General features: G+C 55.2%; 2 protein-coding genes across 3 annotated transcripts in view; one reads left to right on the forward strand and one right to left on the reverse strand.

Annotated features, from left to right (window-relative positions):
- Positions 1–9,909, forward strand: part of WASF2 (WASP family member 2) — a 33,227-nt gene extending 23,318 nt beyond the window's left edge. For both annotated transcript variants that reach the window (XM_037380256.1, XM_037380257.1), the window contains exons 6-9: positions 999–1,129; positions 2,702–2,857; positions 4,642–5,165; positions 5,642–9,909. In XM_037380256.1, the coding sequence (XP_037236153.1) occupies positions 999–1,129; positions 2,702–2,857; positions 4,642–5,165; positions 5,642–5,799 (969 nt within the window). In that variant the 3' untranslated portion in view covers positions 5,800–9,909. The remainder of the gene's footprint in view (positions 1–998; positions 1,130–2,701; positions 2,858–4,641; positions 5,166–5,641) is intronic.
- A 4,092-nt stretch (positions 9,910–14,001) lies between these two features.
- On the reverse strand, positions 14,002–18,705 carry GPR3 (G protein-coupled receptor 3). The gene is made up of 2 exons (XM_037381818.1): positions 18,593–18,705; positions 14,002–17,895 (listed from the first exon to the last, which is right to left on the reverse strand). The coding sequence occupies exon 2, from the start codon at positions 17,877–17,879 to the stop codon at positions 16,893–16,895; it is 987 nt and encodes a 328-aa protein (XP_037237715.1). The 5' UTR covers positions 17,880–17,895; positions 18,593–18,705; the 3' UTR covers positions 14,002–16,892.
- Between the last annotated feature and the right edge of the window lie 1,036 nt (positions 18,706–19,741).

A 19,741-nucleotide genomic window follows, 5' to 3' on the forward strand; every position in this document is an offset into this window, starting at 1 on the left:
AAAAAAAGAAAACAAAGATACCCTTAATCTGTTTTTCCAAATGCCACTGTCTTTGTATGGTTATAATGGCTTAATTTGTAGTCCTCAAACATAGCGCTGGTGCAGTCTGCAGGGGAGAAAGTTGTGTTGGAGTCTTTTCTGCACTTCTGATGCTGCAGAGGGGGTCTGGTTGGTGTTGAAGCAGTGCAAATCCCACTGCCCCAGCACTGCAGCGTGTAGAGTGGTGTAATAAATTCTACTGTGGAAGAGTAAAGAAAGGAGAAAATGTCCCTTCAGGAGTGCAAAACTAGGGCCTGATGTTAAATCAGGGGCAAGCAGGAGGCTTAACAAAACCGTTTAAGCTGAAAATGCCAGGTAGAGTTGCTGGTTTGGTTGCCTGGGGATTTGGACCCATGTTTACCAACACTGAAACTTACACCATAAAAGATTCAGTTTGAGCATACTTTATTTAGCTTTTGAGCAACTGGAGTATTAAATATCAAACCAGATCATGATTTTTCAATCAAAATAACACAGGAGAGATTTAGAGCACGTTAGAATGCAGAGCGCAAGGGTGGCTAAAGCCCGTTTTTTTGTAGACGGGTGTCCATATTGCACCCCAAAGCACTTAACAACAGCAAGGTGATGGTGAGATTTGGCAGTCTTGACACAGAGGCCAAAAACTGAATTGATATGGGAAGCTGAGCTTTCACTCTGCCCTCAAGGTGGTCGTGCCAGGGAGTAACGATGGCATCGTGTCTGGGCTGCACCGGGGAAATCTGATGTCTGTCTGTTTTGTTTTGGGGTTTTTTTTTGGGTTTTTTTTTTATGCTATCTGTGCTCCAGCTTCTTTGTATGGGAGATCTTTGGAGCTTGCAGCAGTTGGGAAAGTAAATTAAAAATCCTTGCCCTCTTTGAGAATGTATCTTCTTGAAACTGCTATGAGTCTGTCATATCCCTCCCTATTCCCAGTGAGTTTAAAGCGAAATAAGGCTTCTGTCTGATTCCTCCTCCCTTAGAAAGAGAAAAAAGAGAATCCGAACCGAGGAAATGTGAATCCGCGGAAAATCAAAACCCGGAAAGAAGAGTGGGAGAAGCTGAAAATGGGACAAGAATTTGTTGAGTCAAAGGACAAACATGGCCCTGCTGGGTAAGCAAGTCTGGGGCTCTCTGCTCAGCTCCCCAGTGAGGGGGAGCGGGCGGGCGTTGTTGATTGTAATGCAGTTCACCCTGCTCTGCAGCTTCTCCAGATCCGCTGCACAGTGCGGATCGATACTGCCACTAATCAGATTCTCCAAAGTAAATCCGTCTGCTGATTTAAAATTTGCTAAATACATCAGGGAGCTGCACGGTTTGAACAAGGTGGCAGGAACAGCTTTTGTAGCAAGTCTGCTGTCGGCTGCCTGTTTTGTGGGCATGGAAGTGTTGAGAGCTTTGGCTCCCTACCCCATCACGATGCCCTTCCCATCACACCTAGCCTCTGGGCCGTACGCTGAGGAGTGGGGTGGCATCTCGGTGGTATTGTGTGACTGCTTTGTTACATTTCGCAAATGGCTCTTCACACCCTAAAGTTGAAGCGGGGGCTGTCCCCATCCAAGTATTTCGAGCTACAGATCTCTCTTCAGCGCTTCTGGCTTGGGAATACATTTAACTTTTGACACCAGCAAGGCTGGAAGCAGACAGAATTCCCCACAATGCACTTCTCGCTTGCTCTCTCCTTGCAGCTTCCTTTCATACAAGAAAAATCTCTCTTTAAATCACACTCTCCAGCTAAAAATAAAACTTGCTTTTAGTTTAATAGGAGAACAGGTTTGGTTTCTAGCAGAGGAATCGAGCAGCACAACAGCACCGTTTTCTTGCTCCTCTCTTCTCTCATGTGAGCATGTTCATGCATTTGAATTCACTTGAGGTCCAGAGCGCCCACGAATGGGGTGGTTCCACCACCCCACAGGGAGATGAGCTCATTAAAAGTTCAGTGTGAGAGTGGTCTCTTGCTCTGGTACCATTTCAGTTTTGGATACTTGCTTTTAATGGCATCACTGTTTCTTGGGTTCCTTTTTGATATTCTATTCTCAAGCTTATTTTTTGGCATCTTTGAGTGCCTCTTTTTTTTTTTTTTTTTTTTTTTTTTCTTTTGCTATTGATGCCCACTGTAACTGGGAGTCCTTCAAGTCCAGGTTGGTCAAAATACTTTTATAAGTGGTTTTTTTCTATAATCAAATATTAAGAAAAATATTTTTTTATTTTGGTGTTTTCTTGTTCACTAAGATATATACTCATGCTGTTCTGGTGTGTGATAGCCATCAACAAACATGAGAGCATATGGACAAATTCTAGCTGAAGAATTATGCAGAGCAAACTAAAACAGCTGGACATGGTTCTTCAAATAGGATGCTTTGAGAAATAGAGAGTTTTTTATTTTTTTTCTTTAAATATTGCTTTAAGGTTTTGTGTGTCCTGTTGTGGTGGTTGATAAGGTCCCACCTAACAGCAGGTCCCACTGTGCTGGGAAAAGCCATTCCTGCTAGAAAACCTCATTTCTAAACCTTGCAGGTTGATCCATCCACGTGGTTAATATGACTGCTGGTCGGTGGTTGAACTGCTGCACTGTGGTTTGTTGTAACCCTTCCAGGAGGCAAAGCCGTTGCGAGCGAGGGGAAAAATGAGCTTTAGACACTGCCTTGAACTCTTTAAATAAATTGCTTGCCTTGCTTTCACTCAGGTACCCCTCTAACATGGTGTATCAGAATGGCAGCATCGGTTCAAACGAAAGCATGGACGTGAACTGCTACCCGCCACCGCCGCAGACTGACTCTATTGTGCCACCACCTCCTTCGTTCCCAGATGACAGCCTGCCTCCACCCCCGGTGGAATTTAGGTAAGCCTACGGGATCCCTTCTGTCACCAAGGAGTAGTAGGTGGTGTAAAAGGATGACATGAGACAGGCTGAGATAGTTCAGCATAGCTTCCTAACGGGTGTTGTACGGGAACCAGAATGCTCCTGTCTGGAGGGAAAGTGCAACTGCAGGCAGGGACGGAGGCACAGGCAGCACAGCTCTCCGTAAATCCCAGCCACTGCTGTTGTTCACGTATAGAAGGGGAAAATGGGCTTGGGTGAGAACTAGAGTAAATTTACCTTGCTTTCAAAAAGACCAGGATCCCAATTAATGGTCTGGCTCCATTGCATGGGTTTTCCAATGCAGTTGCTCCAGAGCGTGTAACTTACGTTCCCGATAGAGCTTTGCAAAGAGTGGCTTCTTTCACCCTTTTTATTTATTTATTTTATTTTTACCGTTTGCCCTATGATCTTTGACAAACACACAACATGGGCCCTGAAGATGTAGATGTAGTTAAATTTAAAGGACTTGTGCACACCAGCTGACTTCTTCCCAGAGATGCTGGTGCAAGTTCAGGGCAGCTGCTTTGTATCAGATGAAATGGTGACTTCTAGTCACCTCTAGAGATGAGAATTATGTTCCAACAGTGGCTCAAGACGCAAAGAGTGAAACAAGAGAGTAGCCTTTTTTTTTTTTTTTTAAAGGCAGTAAAATAGAGTCAAGAGTAACAGGAGGAAGTGTGTCTGATAGATGGGACTGCGTTAGCTTGTCTCCATCTAATCCAAAGGCAGCAACGCTGCAGAAAAGGCTCTTCTGATGTGTCAAAGAGACCAAGCACTCCACTCTGCAGCATGTTCCTCTAGGGCAGAGCAGAGCAGAAACGAGCTTTCAGATGAAGCTTACGCTGCCTTATGCAGTTGCTTAGATCTCTGCTTAGCCACAGAGCTCTCCCCTCTCTGGTTTTGTTTTGGTGGTTGTTTTTAAAGAACCCTGGGAGCTAGGTTTGATCTCCAGTAGTCTGTCTTGGATCAGCACTGTGCACTGTTAAAAATGGTGACGTTTTTGTGGCGAATGCACTTTATTTTTCTGTCTTACCATGGGAGGGGATGTCACTTCAGGGCTTCCTTTACACATATGTAAGATATTACAGTGTCTTATGGGCAGCAGTGTTTTCTGGTGTAAACACGGCTTCCATAAGTGGGAGATTCAGTCACTCATGAATCGGTGTTTTCCTTAAGAGCACATTGGGTTTCCTTGTCTTCCTCTTCACTCCCCATGGCGAGCTATGAGACATGGCTGCTGCGCTCCAGCTCTGAGCCATGGAATCCAGTGAAGAGATCTGTTCCTAGCAGGTGTTCAGAGCATATGCTTTCCTGGCACACCCACCAGTCCTTGTGCGATTTATCATGGTAGATGTCCCCGCTTGGCGTGTCATAAGTCTGACCTCAGCATGGAGGGGTAGCGGCTTTCATTGCTGCAGGAGCTCTTAAGCCAGGAGGCAGCTCTGGGCTCAGACATGACGCCTGGCCTCTGGCGGAGAGGTGAGATGGCTCATGTTCTTGTCAGCCTGGGAGATGGGACGAATGATAGCATTTCTGCCAGTCCCCAGAAGCTTTCCTTTGTTCTCGTGGTGTAGGCCAAAAGAAACACTGCGAGGGAACTAAACCCAAGAGTGAAGTCTCATGGAAACACCAGTTAAAGCTGGAACTTAGATTTTTGTCTGGACTGCAGCAGTCACACATGATTTGCATTAACATCGAGATTGTACAGTCTAATCTGACCTCACAGCTTATAGCCTTATGTCTGTCTCCTTCTGTTGCAACAGCTATCCTGTAGACAACCAAAGAGGTTCTGGTTCTGGAGGGACCAAACGATCCAGCCTGGTTAGCCCAAGCCACCCGCCACCAGCTCCTCCGATCGGATCCCCCTCAGCGGCCAGGCCGGGCTTTGCTCCTCCTCCGGCGCCACCTCCGCCACCACCATCAGTGATAGGAAGCACCCCGCCTCCACCGCCCCCCTTGGGCTTCTCGACCCCGGGAACCCCACCACCACCCTCACCCCCTTCTTTCCCTCCTCACCCTGAGTTTGCTGCCCCGCCACCCCCACCGCCCCCTCCAGCAGTCGATTTTTCCAACGTGCTCCCACCTCCGCTGCCTCAGCTGGGCAGTGGGAGTGCGCCGCCTCCCCCGCCACCACCACCTCCTCCAGGCCCACCACCTTTGTCTTCCAGTGGCCTGGATGGTCCCCCACCCCCTCCTCCACCCTCAGACACCTCCTCCTCCAAGCCCAAGTCATCCCTGCCTGCGGTTAGCGATGCCAGGAGTGATCTACTTTCAGCTATTCGTCAAGGTAAGGTTTTGTTTCAGTACCAACTTTCTCCTTTGCTTCTGTAAAACCCCACGGTATCCGAGTGAGAGCCGTCACACGAGCAGTGGTGCGACTGCCTCGCTGCTTGAGACCTGTCCCTTGTGGTCCTTCCTTGTCTACCCACCCTGATGACCACCTCAGCAGGTTTTCTGCCTCCGCCTGCAGTTTGGAGACTGCAGCGCTGGAATTGGTGTGGTCGGTGCTTATGAGTGGATTGAATGGCAGTGGTGTTAACCCCTCAGCGGAGCACGGAAACGATTTGCTTCCCATTCCACCTGCCCACCCAGCCTGTCTTGGCTGTCATTCACCATCAGTGTTACCCCACAGCATGTCCAGTACTCGCTGGCAGAGGACAGGCTGCCTTGCCTAGAGGATTGTGTCAAAGGGATGGCTGCTTTGAAGATTTCAGTGTGACCAAAGCCTTTGCATGATCCCCTCTGTTGCCTTCTTCCCAACAGGCTTCCAGCTCCGCAAGGTGGAGGAGCAGCGGGAACAGGAGAAGCGGGACGTTGTAGGCAATGATGTGGCAACGATCCTGTCACGCCGCATCGCTGTGGAGTACAGCGACTCTGAGGATGACTCTTCGGAGTTCGATGAGGACGAATGGTCGGATTAACCACAGTCCCATCCCCGTCTCCCCCTTCTGTCCTGGGTTAACATCTTAAAGAATCAGGTGGCCAAACCTTCCACCACTTCCTTTTTCATCCCGTAACCAAAGATGTGCCAAGGGTTTTCAGACAACCAGCAGCATATCTCCCTTCTCCCTCCCCCTCTGGCTTTGGCAGGACTTTGTGCTCTGCCTTTCCAAAAGGCATCATGGACGCTGAGGATGCGGTGTTGGGATTTAGCTGGAGGGGGTGTAACGGTTGCTTATTTAAAAGAGAGCTAAACCTTCAGATTCTCGATGCCACCAGGCAAAGCACATATAAACCCTCCATCCTGAGGGATTTTTAAAGTAAAGATGGATGATCCTGTTGTGGCCGCGTGGCCTTTCAGATGAAGGACATTTTCAGCTAGTTTTCTCATTGCAACAGCAGACAGTTGATCTGATGGCTCTTCTTTTCCAGTGAATACTGGTAGTACTGCAAGAAAATGGGCTTTAAATGTCAGTTCTCTGCTGCATCCCACTGTCAAATAATCCGGTTTTGGCACTAGTGCACAATTCTTTCCCCTCTGACCCCCTAGTATTATTTCCAGACTACCCTGTGTGGGGTGCGCTTCCTGGCTCTAGGGCTGTGGAGTGCATTGGGTGCAATGTGAGGAGGGACTTTTTTTATTTTAAAAGCTGCCTTTACCTTCCTCAAATCTCCTGGACTGCTTTGCCAAGTCTGCCGAAGGAGACTTGCACAAAGGGATGCAAAGCCGGGGCAGAACAGTTGCTCGGCCTCCCGCTTCTGGGAGAGCAGAGCTGCTGCCCCACTGAGACACATCTGTGTGGTCAGCACTGAGCGGTGGCGAAACTGCCCTTTGCTGATTTCTCCAATTCATGCTGAGAGTGTGTTTAAAAAAGAAAAAAAAAAAATTAAAAAAAAGTGCCTAGAGCAGGGAGATGGTGTGGGGAGGGGTTCTCTGAACACCAGCCGCTTTGGTTGCCTTTGGCCTGTTCAGGGCAATGCTGCAGTCACTTTGAAGAGGTGCTTTTTCTAGCCGGGTGACCATGCTTTTTACACAGGGACTTGAGTAGCAAATGCTGGTATTACCTTTGCTTCCTCCTCCTTTCCACCAAAGGAGGGGAGTTTGTGTGCCTAAAAATTTCTTCTGTGTGAATTGAGTTGCCCGTCAGTTAACATCGGACCTAACCTCTACGTTGTTTCCTGAAATTTTGTTATTCTAATTCGTTAGTTAATTTTAAGAAAGCATTTCTTCTCACTAACCCTATGAGTTCCTCGGCTGCTCACTACAGATACAGTACTGGCAGGGGGAGAAAATGGTGAACTTGAACTAGCTGACCTAGGTTTTATTGCTTTTTTTTTCTATTACCTTACGTAGAATATAAGCGTATCTTGGAAACCTAGAAACAAACACCCCTGATGTTACAGACGTGTATTTTAATTTGGACATGACTCTGTCAGGGTCATGCAGGAAAGCAATTCCAAAGCCTTTTGGAGATCGTGGGTCCAGCTGTTGTGGGGTGGGACCACCTGCATGTCCCATTAAGACCAACTCTCCAACCTCTTTGCCTTTCCTGTTGTACAGTATTTTGCCAGCCTGTGCCTGTTCTTCTCTGGCTTGCCTTGTTTAATGATGTTGCTGGTACCTGGAATGCTAGGCCCAGCCCGAGGCGGCCACGTTGCTGGAAATCCTTCTTGGGGTTTGATTGATGGCTTCAGTTGGTGCCATTGGGTTCTTCCTGATTTCTTGTGTGTGCACATTTTTAATCTTTGACGGCGCAGATGATGGCCCGGAGGATGGGCTTTTCTGGGGTGTGGGTCAAGCTGAGATCCAGTGCGACCCTGAGAGATTTACTGGATCGCTACACCGTCAGCTTTTGTCTGCAAATCAGCTGCTAGGCAGGATGCAAAGGGCGTAGACAGCGAGGCATCCTGATGGGCTGGGAACATCTGAGCAGCGCTAGTTCCAGGTTCTGGAAGAGGGAACAGACCCCTCGAGTGCTAGTGAGCCATTGTGCAGTGGAGGGACTTGGAAATGCAAACTGATTACTGCTGCAAGCTGCGTAAGGGGGGTTAGAGGAGAATTACAGCCTCTTGTTTTTCTGCTGTTTCTGTAAGCGTCCTCCTCTGGCTTCTCTCGGAGACAGGTTCCTGGGGAAAACGGACCTTTAAGCTAACCCGGGCTGACAGCGTTATCACACAGGGAAGCGAGGAGCTCGCAAATGCCAAACCTGGGTTAATTTTAAATTGCCTTAACTAGACTTGGCCCCTGTTGGGAAAGGGGAGCGAGTATTCCTGTCGCGTGAAATACAGAAAAGTGCCATATTCTCTGTGACCCAGATGGATGGTCTGTCAGGCAGGGCCGTGCCTCAGGGCATTAGGGACACGGTTGCCCCATGCGCTGCCTGTTGCACAAGGATGCTGTGTGGGCGATCTGGCATGGCTGCGGGTGGAGTCGGCTCCTCCGACCGCCTCGCCTGCTTGCAAGGTCTTCCTGGCAATGGGAGGGATGCTGCTTTGTCCGTGCAAGCCTGCTGTAACCACCCTCTGCTTTCAAACTCCCATCCCAAGGTGAGAATCAAAATGGCTGGATCTTAAACAGAAGGGTTGTGGACTGGTAGGAAAGATCGGTTGGGGTTTTTTTATGGTTGATTTTATATTTATTTTTTTTTTCATCTCCATTGTTTGCAAAAAGAAGTGGTATGAGCCTAGCGTGGAGATCCCTGAGAAAAACTAGTGTAAAGCGACCGTCTTTGAGTATCGTTGCAAAATCACAGAGCACTGGGCCACCAAGTAAGCTTAATATTTCTTAAACCAGTAGGGGAAGAGGAGAGGTGCCAAAAACAACCTTTGCAAGACAGAGCAGCTGTGCCGTAACTGCAGGCTGCAGCCCCATGTAGACCGAGGGCCTGTGCTGGGCTCCCCTGCCATCTTTGTCATTTCATGTTAACTTACTCCTTCCTCCCCTTTTTTTTTTTTTTTATTCCCGTGTAAGGCTGGGTTGAACGGCACGGCGGGCGAACCTCAAGCATTTCACAAAGCCAAAAGCGAGAGCTGGCAGCTGGGGTCCTCCCCGCTCTCCACCTGCCCGGGGGGAGCCCCCGTCTTTCCATTTCAGCCCCGAGCCGTGTCCGTACGGAGGTGCAGAGCCAGAGCAGCCATTTCATCTGTCCTGGGAGCCGTTCGCTGGAGGCGTGCAAGTTTGGGCAGGCCTTCCCCTTCCCGGCGCCACGCTCCTGGTTAAACATTCTCCCGGTGTCCTCGCCCGCAGTGCTTGGCTGCTGCTCCCGGCAGCCTCTCCCCCGCCGCCCCCCTGCCCGCTCGCTCGCAGGGAAAGCCTCGTCCCGGCTCCCCGGGCTCAGCCTGGAGCCTCATCCGCAGTCGGTGACCTTCACTGCTTTCTCCTCCTTATCAGACCCAGAGCACCAGACCAGAGCGAGGGATGGGGCTCCTGGAGGTCCCAGATGGCCGAGAAACTGTGCAGAGTGTCGTTTCAGGGAAAGGATTTTTTTTTTCTATTTTTTCTTCAGTCCATGAACTTATTTAACGTGCCTCTTTTGAAAGTACCTGCCCTTGACGGGCGCCGGAGGGGAGCTGGCTGGCAGGACCTTGCGTGGGGCAGATGCAGCTGCCCCAGCTCAGGTTTCCTTGCTGTGGGATTTCGGGGGGGGGAGGTGTGTGTGTGCTTTCTTCTCTTCCTTTTTAAACAAAGCCTTGAATTGGGAAGTGGATCCGATTGTTTTTATTACTGTATTAACATTCATTTTAATTCATTTCAGAAACTAACCCATTTTTCTTCCTGATTAGAATGTCGTAGAATTAGACAAGCTGTAACCCTCCTGAAGTGCCTTATTTTCCTACATGATATAAATATATTTATAAGAGTAATTATTCCACTTGTATCTTAGGGGTTTATTGCTGAGCAGATGTGGTGGGAGGAGAGATGGGAAGCACCCTTGAAGGACCCAGCCAGGCTGGGGGTCGGAAGGGTGATGTTTGACGGATACTCTCAGGGTGCAGGGGGTTACTCACTTCAGACCAAAGGAGTTTCAGCAGTGAAACTCTGCTTAGAAAAAAAGAAAAAAGAAAAAAAAATACCACCCACAAAACAACAACCTCATGAGCAAAATACTGTAGACTTGTTTGGTTTTCTTACTCCTGCAAAATAAACACTGAGGGCCAGATTCTGCTGCCTCGCGTGCACGGGTGCAGCAGGCGTGAAGCTGCTGCTGCTGGGGGAGCGGAGCCTGGTCCGTGCCCGTACCTGTGCATCGCGGCGCAGACTTGCTGCCTCCTGTTTTCCCATGTAATGTCTGTCTGTGCTTTTCCCTGTCGGTTGCTGTGTAAGCCAGGCTTTCCTGCTGCCTTTTTTTTTTTTTTTTTTTTTTTTTAATAATCAGCTCAGTAACCCCTGGATGAAGATCCCCTTTTTTTTTGTAATGTACATGTAAAAAAAAAATAAAATTTTTTTTGATTTTTTTTTTTTTTTTAACTGTAAACTTGATAAAACCTTTCTCTCTGATCAGTGCCTGCGTGTGTTCCTCCGGGCATGTACTGGGGAGCTGCGGTGTGGTTTGTGGCACATGGACGTGGTTGGTTGGGGGCAGAGGGGCTGCTGCGACTTCTCTGTGTGGGACTTCGTCTGCCCAGCAGCACGGGGAGGTGCTGGGGCACCTGAGCAGCTGGTGCCTGTGCACCTTATGTCCTGCAGTGCATCTTCCAGGGTGTTGGGGTGTGATCTGGGGAGCCTGGCTGCATTCTGCATTTCAGGGAGGGCGCCCGGGCTGTGTCCTGTCCGCAGGTGCCTGGGCAGAGCGCTGAAGAAGCCAGCGGGTCCCAAGCTGTCTTGCAAACACCATCCGTGCAGAAGCCTCTTGCAGTACTGAAATGCAGCCGTGCCAAGGTGGGTTGAGGATTATCGATGGTGGTGGTTAGTGCTGCCGGCGGTGGGTAACAGCGCCAAGGAAGCTTTATCCAGGAGGAGCTACCAGCCTCCCGGGTGTGCTCCCTGCCATACGAAATGAGCCCATGCTCCATCTTGCAAGAGCAGAGCTGCTGCAGCTGGGGTGGGAGGGGGCTGCTTCTGCTTTTTTTTTTTTTTTTTTTTTTTTTTTCCCTCTCCTTTTTTTTCCTCCATTTCAGCTGCTCAAGGTCCCTTCTGCAGTTAATCTGCCTGGCCCCAGCCGCAGCAGCAATGGCTCCTGGCCCTGTGTTCAGGTGCCTTGTCTGGGCTCGGTACGTGAGCCTGTTGTGCGGGTCTATTTTCTTGCCGGTCGGTGGAGAGCAACAAAAGGATCCGTCCCTGCTGCTCCTCGTCCCTGCTTTTACTGCGAGCTTTGCTCTGCCAAATTCCCTTGGCTTCTAGGAGACACCCGTGCGCTCGCTCTGCAGCGCTGTGCCTTTCTTGGCTGACAATAGTCCCTGGCTGCAAAACCTCATTAGATTAATTGGCCTTGCCAGCTTCTGAACAAGCAAGCCCTTTAGTCGTGCTGGGGCACGGAGGGCAGGGGAAGGAGGGATCTCTTGAGCTTCCACGCTCCCTGGTGCTGCGTGTCCTGGCTCTTGGCTCTGTCTCGAATCCGGGAGGAGCAGCCGGCCCCCTGGCTCCCTGTCTGGATGGGTGCAGCTGTGGCCAGGGCTAACTTGGTGCCTCTGCTTTTTGGGGGTACACGCTAGCACTGTGGTTTTGGGGTACCAGCCCTTGAAAGTCATCTTTGGGGGTTGAGGGAGGTGTGTGTGTGGATAGTGGAGAGCGTTGTTGTGCTGGTTTACCTTCCGAAAAGACAGGGAAGTGCCAGGTGTGCCTTCCCAGGTAGCCCAGTGAGGAGATCAGAGGGTCCTGTGCTTCGCCCTCCACCTCCACCGGTGCCGGGGGGAGCTCCTGGAGCCCGGGGAGCCCCCCCTGGCCCACGCTGTGCTTCTCCCTGGCGCGGGGTCTGGCTGGGTGCAGGAGGAGAAGCCCAGCCAGCAGCGTGAGGAACCGGGTGCTGGTGCTCTGGACGCCCGAGCCCTTTCCGTGAGAGCAGTTTCCTACGGCGGAGCTGCTCGGCCCGGGGGGAGTCTCCGGGGCACTGCGGAGCCTTGGCACTCTGGCCTTGGCCCCAGCCTTTGATGTGCTGCCTCTGCCTCTTCCACCGCGCTCACTCGGCAGCGCATCACAGCTGGCCGAGCTCCGGCTTCACAGGAGCCCCTGTCTCCAAAGACCTATTTAATTTTCTCCTTCAAGGTGGTGTCAGCAACACCCAGAAGATGCTGCCGGCTGCCTTGGACGAGTGGGCTGCGTGTCCTTTCCACCACTGACGTCAGCTTCTCTCCCTTAATTCCCCCTCTGGGACCAAAGCGAGTGCAGGCGCTGCCAGCTCTGATCAGCGTTAACAGCCTGCTCTCCCAGTGTGTGGCAGCGCTCTGCCTTGCCAATGTCACCCCCGACTCGCGCTGCCTGCCTTCGCCAAGCATCCCTGGGTGGTGGGAGAGCACTCCCCTCTTCCAACTCCCCGGGAAGGGCCCGCTGCCAGCAGAGAGTCCCCATTTCTTGCACGTAGGTGTGCTGAGATGGCAGCTCAGCCCCTGTAGAAATGGCTGACTCCTTCTCTCTCGCTCTCTTTCTGCCTTTTTTTTTTTTGCTTTTTTTTTTTTTTTTTTTTTTCCTCCCTCCTCCCTGCCTTTGCTGTTGCCTACGCGGTTGTGTGGGGAAGGCAATCGGCTCCCGTGCTGCGGATGGCTTTATCTGTAACTCTTCCATCTGCTCACAGCAGCTCACAAATAACCACGGGGTGCCAGAGGAATTATGTATTTGGAGCTCAAGTTTCTGCAGTCTGGCAGGGCAGCAGCTCTGCGCTGGGCTCATCCGCTCCCGCAAAGGCCAGCGCCTGCATGTGGAGCGCTTACGGCAGCCGGCGCGGAGCTGGGGCTGCGGCCGGGGCCAAATCGTGCTCCCGGGGCCGTCTCCAGGCCTGGGTGAGTTGGACAAAGCCCCAGCCCGAGCCAGCGTGGGGACCTGGCCCTCGGCAGCCTGCCCAGGGGGAGCAGAGGGTGCTGCGGGTCCTCGTGGTGTGAAACCACCTTCTGCCTGGGACCTTGCAGCGGGGTGAAATGGGTGCTGCATGGTGCTGGAGACCAAGCGGCTCTCCAGCCTGCTCTTCGCCATCTCCCACGCGGAGCAGTGCTTTGGGATGGGCTCTCCTCCCCAGGACATGCCGGCTGATGCCTCCTGGTGCCACGGCTCCGGGGGTGGCTGGGGATGATGCTCCACAGCCGGAGCAGCACAGGGAACTGCCTCCCGCTGCCCTGCTGCCTTCGGCATTTGGTAAAACGCTTACAAGCAGGCCGCGTTTTCTTCATTTCCTGCCTGCTCCTGCTTCCAAGGAAACAAAATCCCCCAAGCCAGGGCTGAGGTTTCTCATTTAAATGTAACCCATTCCAATAACCAGAGCTGCTCAGCCTCCCCATGGCCCAGTGTTCCCAGCCTGGGTGCCCACGGTGCTGTGGGGGGGAACATCGGGGCTCATGAGCTCCACTGGGATGCAGCCATCACGGGCACCCCAGTAAACAGAGACCCGTCCCTGGGATGCGGTGTGGGCGATGGGCAGCTCTCAGCTCTGCCACGGGCTGGTCAGTCAGGGTCCAGGGTACTGGCGGGAGGTTTTGGGGTAGCAGCAACCTTCCTCCCCCCTCCAATCTTCCAAAGCCCCTGTGTTTTTGGTACCAGAGCTTGAGTGGAGGCTTCTCAGCGGGTGGGGGGGGGGGGGGCTCTTGCCTGGCAGGGACCAGCCCTGGCTTTGCTGTGGTTACTGCCAGCGCTCTCGCCTGGCATCGCTGCTGCCAGCAAGGTGGTACAGGGCTGGTGCTTGCAGCCGCAGGCAAGCCCCCACTGCTGCCAGCAGGACAGGAGTTCCCACAGCAGAGAAGGGGGGAAAAGCCTGCCCAGAGCCCGCCTGCCCTCACTGCAGCACAGGCAGCGTTTGGAGGCAAGAGGCTGCCTGCGGCTTACAGCATCTGCTGGGAGCCGTGGTGCCGGGCAGGGGCTGCCAGATGTGCACGCACAGCTGGGGTCATGGCATGCCCACGCCTTTATCCTGCTCACAGCCTCTTAGCTCATAATTTAACCCCAAAGATGGGCTGCTGGTCCCCTCTGAGCCCCTCCTGCACATCAGTGGCGTGGGGGTGGCTGCTTGGCACTCAGGCGCCTTCTCGGATGGGTTTGGTTATTTATTTTTTTTAGACCGCCGCTTTCTGCATCTTTCTCCACCAAAAAAGGGAGCAGGCTGGGCCCTGCTGCGGGCTGTTTATCTCCCTGCTCAGTTCTGCCTGGTCCATCCCCAAAGGCCTGGAGCAGCTGGGAATGTCTCCAGACTCAGCGGCTGGTGTGCCGGGAGAGAACCAGCACCGCGGTGGGGCTGGGGTCCCAGCTTCATACAGCCCCACATCAGCCTCGGCTTTCCTCAACCATCCTGGCAGGAGAGAATCGGACACAGGTAGGAGCCGAAGGTGCGTTTCCCAGCTGGGAAGCAGCACACAGGGCAGCCACGTGCTGAGCGATGGCTACCACGGTGGCTGATGGTAGCGGGGGACAGGGCTGTGAGGGGTGACATTCTCAGGGGACCCGTGGTGGTGAGCACGAGGGCTCCCAAATCACTGGCTGTGGGGGCAGCTGGGTGCCAGCAGCCCCTTTGCCTGATGTGGTGACATGTGGCTGGGTTGGTGGTGGCTCTCAATGCCGGGCTGTCCCTGTGGGCTCCCCCCAGCCCTGTGGGCTCCCCCCGAGGTGAATTCTGCCCCTGCCAGGAACAGAGGGCTGCAGCCCTGTGTGCACCATGGTGGGTGGGAGCCTTGGGGGGGGGATGTTCCAGCAGACCTGCATGGTGCTGCCTTAATGCCGTGTGCCTGCACACGGTGTGGTAAACCGTGGCTCAGCACCCTGTCCCCAGGGGAGGTGGCAGGGACCCTAGGGAGCAGCAGAGACTGGCTGGGGCTGCCCAACGTGGAGAAGAAAGGGGCTACGGCCGCTCCCTCTGAAGACATCAGCAGGGGAAGCACGAGGAAAAGAAAAGCTATTTAAGCTGCTGTACAACACTGACATAAGAACAACCAGGTATAAACGGCCCGTGAATAAAGCAGGGCTGGGAATTACAGGATTTTTCACTGCTGGGGGAGGTGGGCTTGGGAATTATCCCCTGGCTGCAGGATGGAGGGTCTCAGCTCAGCCCTGGGCCACAACGGGTACCTCCAATGCCTGGGCTTTGCTCCTTTCCCCCTGGCTTAACCTCAGTGGGGACAAGGGGAGCCCCGAACTCCCCAACCCCATCCCCAGCGCTGAGCCCAGCCCCTGGAGAGCAGATATTGGTCCGCGGGTCCTTCAGCCTCCCCACAGCCCCATCTTCCCTCGACGCTTGCTGCCATAACCCCTTTCCAAGCACTCCTCAGCTGAGAAGCAGAAGGAAAATCTTTTATTTCCTTTGCAATAAACAGCACCCAGCCCTCTGGGCTGCCACCAGGTCCCAGAGCCCAGGTGAAGCGAAGCCTCAGGGGCCGGCACAAATTCTGCATTGCAGCACCCAGCCAGGCGCTGGCTGCTCTTCAGCCCTGGGCTCTGCCATATCCCGGCGTGTCTGCTGATGCACAAATGCCTGTAAGAAACCTGCTGCTCCCTGACCGGGGCGGGCAGGGGCACGGGGGGCTCTCGGGGCGCAGAGCCCTGCTACCGGAGGGGACAAGCTGCCCTAATTAGCTTTGCCATCATTAACCCTGTCTTCCCTGCAATGAGCGCTCTGTGCAGATAGCATGGGCAGCAACGATGGGCATCCCAGAACGTATTTGAGTGGTGGCTCTTGCAGCACGGGGACCTTGGTGCAGGGGTCTCGGGCAGACCCTCCCTGTGCCACCCTTGCCAGGAGAGGGGCCAGGGTGCAGGCAGCTGCCCGGGATTTTGCTGTGATGGAGGCAGCAGTAACAGCTGGATGCAGCCCCGCTGCCTGCTGAGCGCTGTGAGGATGAGGATGGCCAGGGCCTTCAGTGCTGCTGCCCTGGGGCTGGCTCCTGCTAACAGGATGTGATGGGTGGGGGGAAGTGCTGTCACTTGGGATTTCTTATCCAAGCATGGGGAAACGGAGCGGGGAGAAAGCCCTGCCTGGGCTCGGGGACCTCAACCTGCTGCCTCCCCCCTCCCTGGGAGACACTATCCCAACCCATCCCCTCACCAGCACCAAACAGCCACACCTCGTATCACAAATTACTTTTATTCCCCCACCCCCCCCCGGTTGTAAACAAGAAGCAGCCCCCCCCCAACCCCTGCTCTGCAGCACCCACCAAGGGGTCCCCATTCCACAAGGCCTCTTCACATCCATCACATACACCCACCCCAAAATGTGCAAATCCAGTCCCAGTGCAAAGAAAGGCTTTGGTGGGGGAGCCCTGGGTGCTGGGGGAGGGGGGGCAGCACACAGGGGACCCCGAAGCTGTTGGGTTTGGGGGTGCAGGGCCTCCGGCAGCACCCTCTGCCCAAAGGCAGTGAGCACTAGAGGGCAGCAAGCCCCAGTGCTGGGCCGGCAGGAGGGAGGCATTAAAATCATATTAAATAATAATTAAAAATAAATAAATAATAAATAAATGGATGGACAGCTGGGAGAAGGGGGTGGGTTTGAATCCCCTCCTCCTCTGGCAAGCGAGTCTCTCCCCTCCCTTCCCCAATCATACAAAATATATTTTAACTATCTGAGGTAAATAATGAGGCTGTAAAAAAAGGAAGAGGGGAGCGAACGTTACCGGCATCGCACCCCCTTAAAAAAATAAAGCATCATAAATAGTTTTAAAGAAAATATGAGGATCTGCTCCCTCTCTCTCACGCGCGCACACATAAATATAGATTATATTATGGATAAAAAATATGTTTTTCTCTCCTGCAAATTCAAAAAGTGGAAAAATAGAGGAAGAGAAGGGGTTGTGCCCCAAAAGGACGGGGCTGGGAAGAGCTTTCTGATTCTGTGAGCTCCTGCCATGTGTCTCTGGGAATGAAAAGGAGGTGGGGGGGGAAAGAAAAAGGAAATCCCCCAACGGCAGTCGGTAAGTGAAAGGTGCGGAGAGGCGGGGGAGGGGGGACGTGTCAGACGTCACTGGGGGAGCGGGACCAGAAAGGCATGGTGGAGGAGAAGCACCCGCAGCAAACGGTCCACAGCACTTTCTGGATCTCCTGGTTCCTGAAGGCATAAATGACGGGGTTGATCATGGAGTTATAGGTGGCGGGGAGGAGGGTGATGTAGGTGTAGAGGGCTGGGTAGCTGTAATCCCCCAGGAGGCAGTAAATGGCGAAGGGCAGCCAGCATGAAGCGAAGGTGCCCAGGATGACAGCCAAGGTGGCGATGCCTTTTCGGGTGGTGACATAGTGGGAACTAGCCAGGAAATGTCTCTGGACAGCGATCTGGTGGGCGTGCCGGCAGACGATCTTACAGATCTGCACGTAGAGCTGGAGCATCACCGCGAAGACCATGAAGAAGGAGACGGAGAGGATGATGAGGTGGTTTTTCATTAGGGGCTTGACGACGCTGCAGGCAGAGGGCTCCTTCAGGCAGTTCCAGCCCATGATGGGCAGGAGCCCATAGCAGATGGAGGCTCCCCAGGTGAGAATCAACATGATGTAAGTCCTGGTGACCGTCCTCTCCGAGTAGTAGGTCAGGGCGTTATAGAGGGACAGGTAGCGGTCGATGGTGATGGTCAGCAAGCTGCTGACGCTGGCCGTGAAGGAGGTGACCAGGAGCCCCACCGTGAGCAGGCTGACCGCCTCTGATGGGATGAAGTAGACAAAGGCAAAATGCAGGATCAGCCCCAACCCGGCCAGGAGGTCAGCTGTGGCCAAGCTGCCGATGAGGAGGAACATGGGAGCCCGGAATGTCGGGGTGTAGAAGATGACCACCACCACGATGGCGTTCTCGCAGGAGATAATGGTCCCAGAGATGCAGAGGACGACATCCCATGGGTTCAAGGCGAGGGGTTGCACCACAGACTCCAGGTCCAAGGAGGTGCCACTGCCGTTCCCAGCCGCCAACCAGCCTTGGTGGCCTCGGCTGGAGTTGAGGGGCCCTTCCTCCATCATGCTGGCGGAGGCTGACCTGCCACAGCCAAAAGCAAGAAAGCGGCCCCCTCAGCACCCGCTGCCCGCAGCGGGGAGCCACCCAAGCTGTCCTTGTGCCACCGGCCAGGGACAGTCCTGCCTCCTCCCCAGAAAAGTTGTCTCTGGGAGGAGGGGCAACGTGGCGTGTGTTGAGGGGGTGCTGTTTGCTCAGAGGGGGATTGTTCTGGACAAGGTGGTTTGGTCTTAATTCTTTTGCAAGCAAAGAAAAAGAAATATGTGAATAAAGGCGGGGGGCTGGCGGGGGGGATGGAGGGGGGGTGGTGGAGGCGGGGGGAACCCCCGCTCTGCCCACGTTAGTGCTGGGGTTCGTGCACTGCATGATTCTGGTGGATAATACAGGGGAGCAGGACCGGCACTGGCTCGCCCCCCCAAACTGACGGGATCCCAAGCAGCAGGTGAAGGGGGCAGCCATGCTACCCCCGGGACGGGCACCCCGGCGCGGGGAGGCTCCCTCCCAACCCCACTCCCCCACGTCCCCACAACCTGGGGGGTCCCTCTTGCTCTTGCCTTGGGGTTCTGCCCCTCCCGGGGTGCCTGGGCGGGCAGCACAGCCCGGGGGGGTGTGGGGGGGACACACGACATCTGCCCCTTACCCCCTTTCCCATCGCGCTGCGCTTCGCCCCAGCGAGCTGCCCCCCCTCCCGGTGCCCCCCTCCCCGGTGCCAGGCACTCACCTGCCGGGATGCTCGGCAGCGGCCCGGGCTGCGCTGGGCTCCCCGGCCGGGGGCCCGCTGCCATGGGCGCTGCCGAGTTATAGTGACCGAGCCCCGCCGGGGGGGGCCGGGGGGGTGACTCACCGCCGCCCCCCCCCAGCCCCGTTCGCCCCGCTGTGACGTCAATGGGGCGCCGGAGCCAATCAGCGCCCCGCGAGGTAGCGCGGGCGCGCGCGCGCCGCATAGTAATCGCGACGGGGATGGAGTGGCCCATTCATAAAAACAGCCCCCGCCCCCGGCCCACGCCGCCCCCGGGACCCCCCAGCCCGGGTTCCCCCCGCCACGTCCTTGCGCAGCCTGTGCAGGGCCGTGCTGCGGGGGGGGGGGGGGGGGGCGGCGGCGGCTTGCCCCGCTAGCCCCCGCCCCACTGCAGAACTCCGGGGGCTCCTCTGAGCGTGGGGTGTGGAGGGGGCGGCCCGAGGGGGCTGGGGGGCGAAGCTGGGTCCTTCCCGCTCCGCACAGCCGGAGGTGCGCAGCCCCCCTCCCCTGGCTTCCCCGGCGGGTCCCCGCGGCCCGGCTTTCCCGTGGGGACCTGCATAATTCATCGCCGGGAGAACCGGGAAGGCCCGGCCCGGCCGCGGGGGCGTTGCGGGAAGGGCGGCGGGCAGGGAGCCCACCTCCCCGGGGGGGGGAGAGGAAGAAGGAGGAGGAGGAGGAGGAAGAGGATGAGGCAGAAGGCGTGCGCACCCCCGGGACCCTGCCGGGACTCTTCCCCCGCGCCGGTGCCTCGAAGCCCGCAGCCCCCCAGCCCTTGCCCGGCCCCTCTGCCAAAGCACGGCGGGCCCCGGGGCACCCGGGCCGGGCTGCGGCGCTGCCGGGACCCCGCGGGGGTCGGGAACCCCCGGTGCTGCTGTGCCCGGCCGCGGCCGCCCCCTCGGCTCGGCCCGGCTCGGCTCGGCCCGGCCCGGCCCGGCGGGAGCTGTTCGCGGTGCTGAACGCCGCCGCCGGCGCGCCCCCCCCCCCCCGGTATCTCCGGCGGCTGCGTCCGCGTCCCGGCGGCACCGGGGGGACCGGCGGGGGGACCCGCCGCAGCCCGGGAGGGTGTCGGTGCCCCGGGCACGGGGCTGGGGGGCTGCGGGGGCGGGGGACGAGCGGCCCTGGGGGGCGAAT

The sequence above is a fragment of the Falco rusticolus genome, chromosome 3, assembly GCF_015220075.1.
Source record: "Falco rusticolus isolate bFalRus1 chromosome 3, bFalRus1.pri, whole genome shotgun sequence".
Classification (NCBI taxonomy): Eukaryota; Metazoa; Chordata; class Aves; order Falconiformes; family Falconidae; genus Falco; species Falco rusticolus.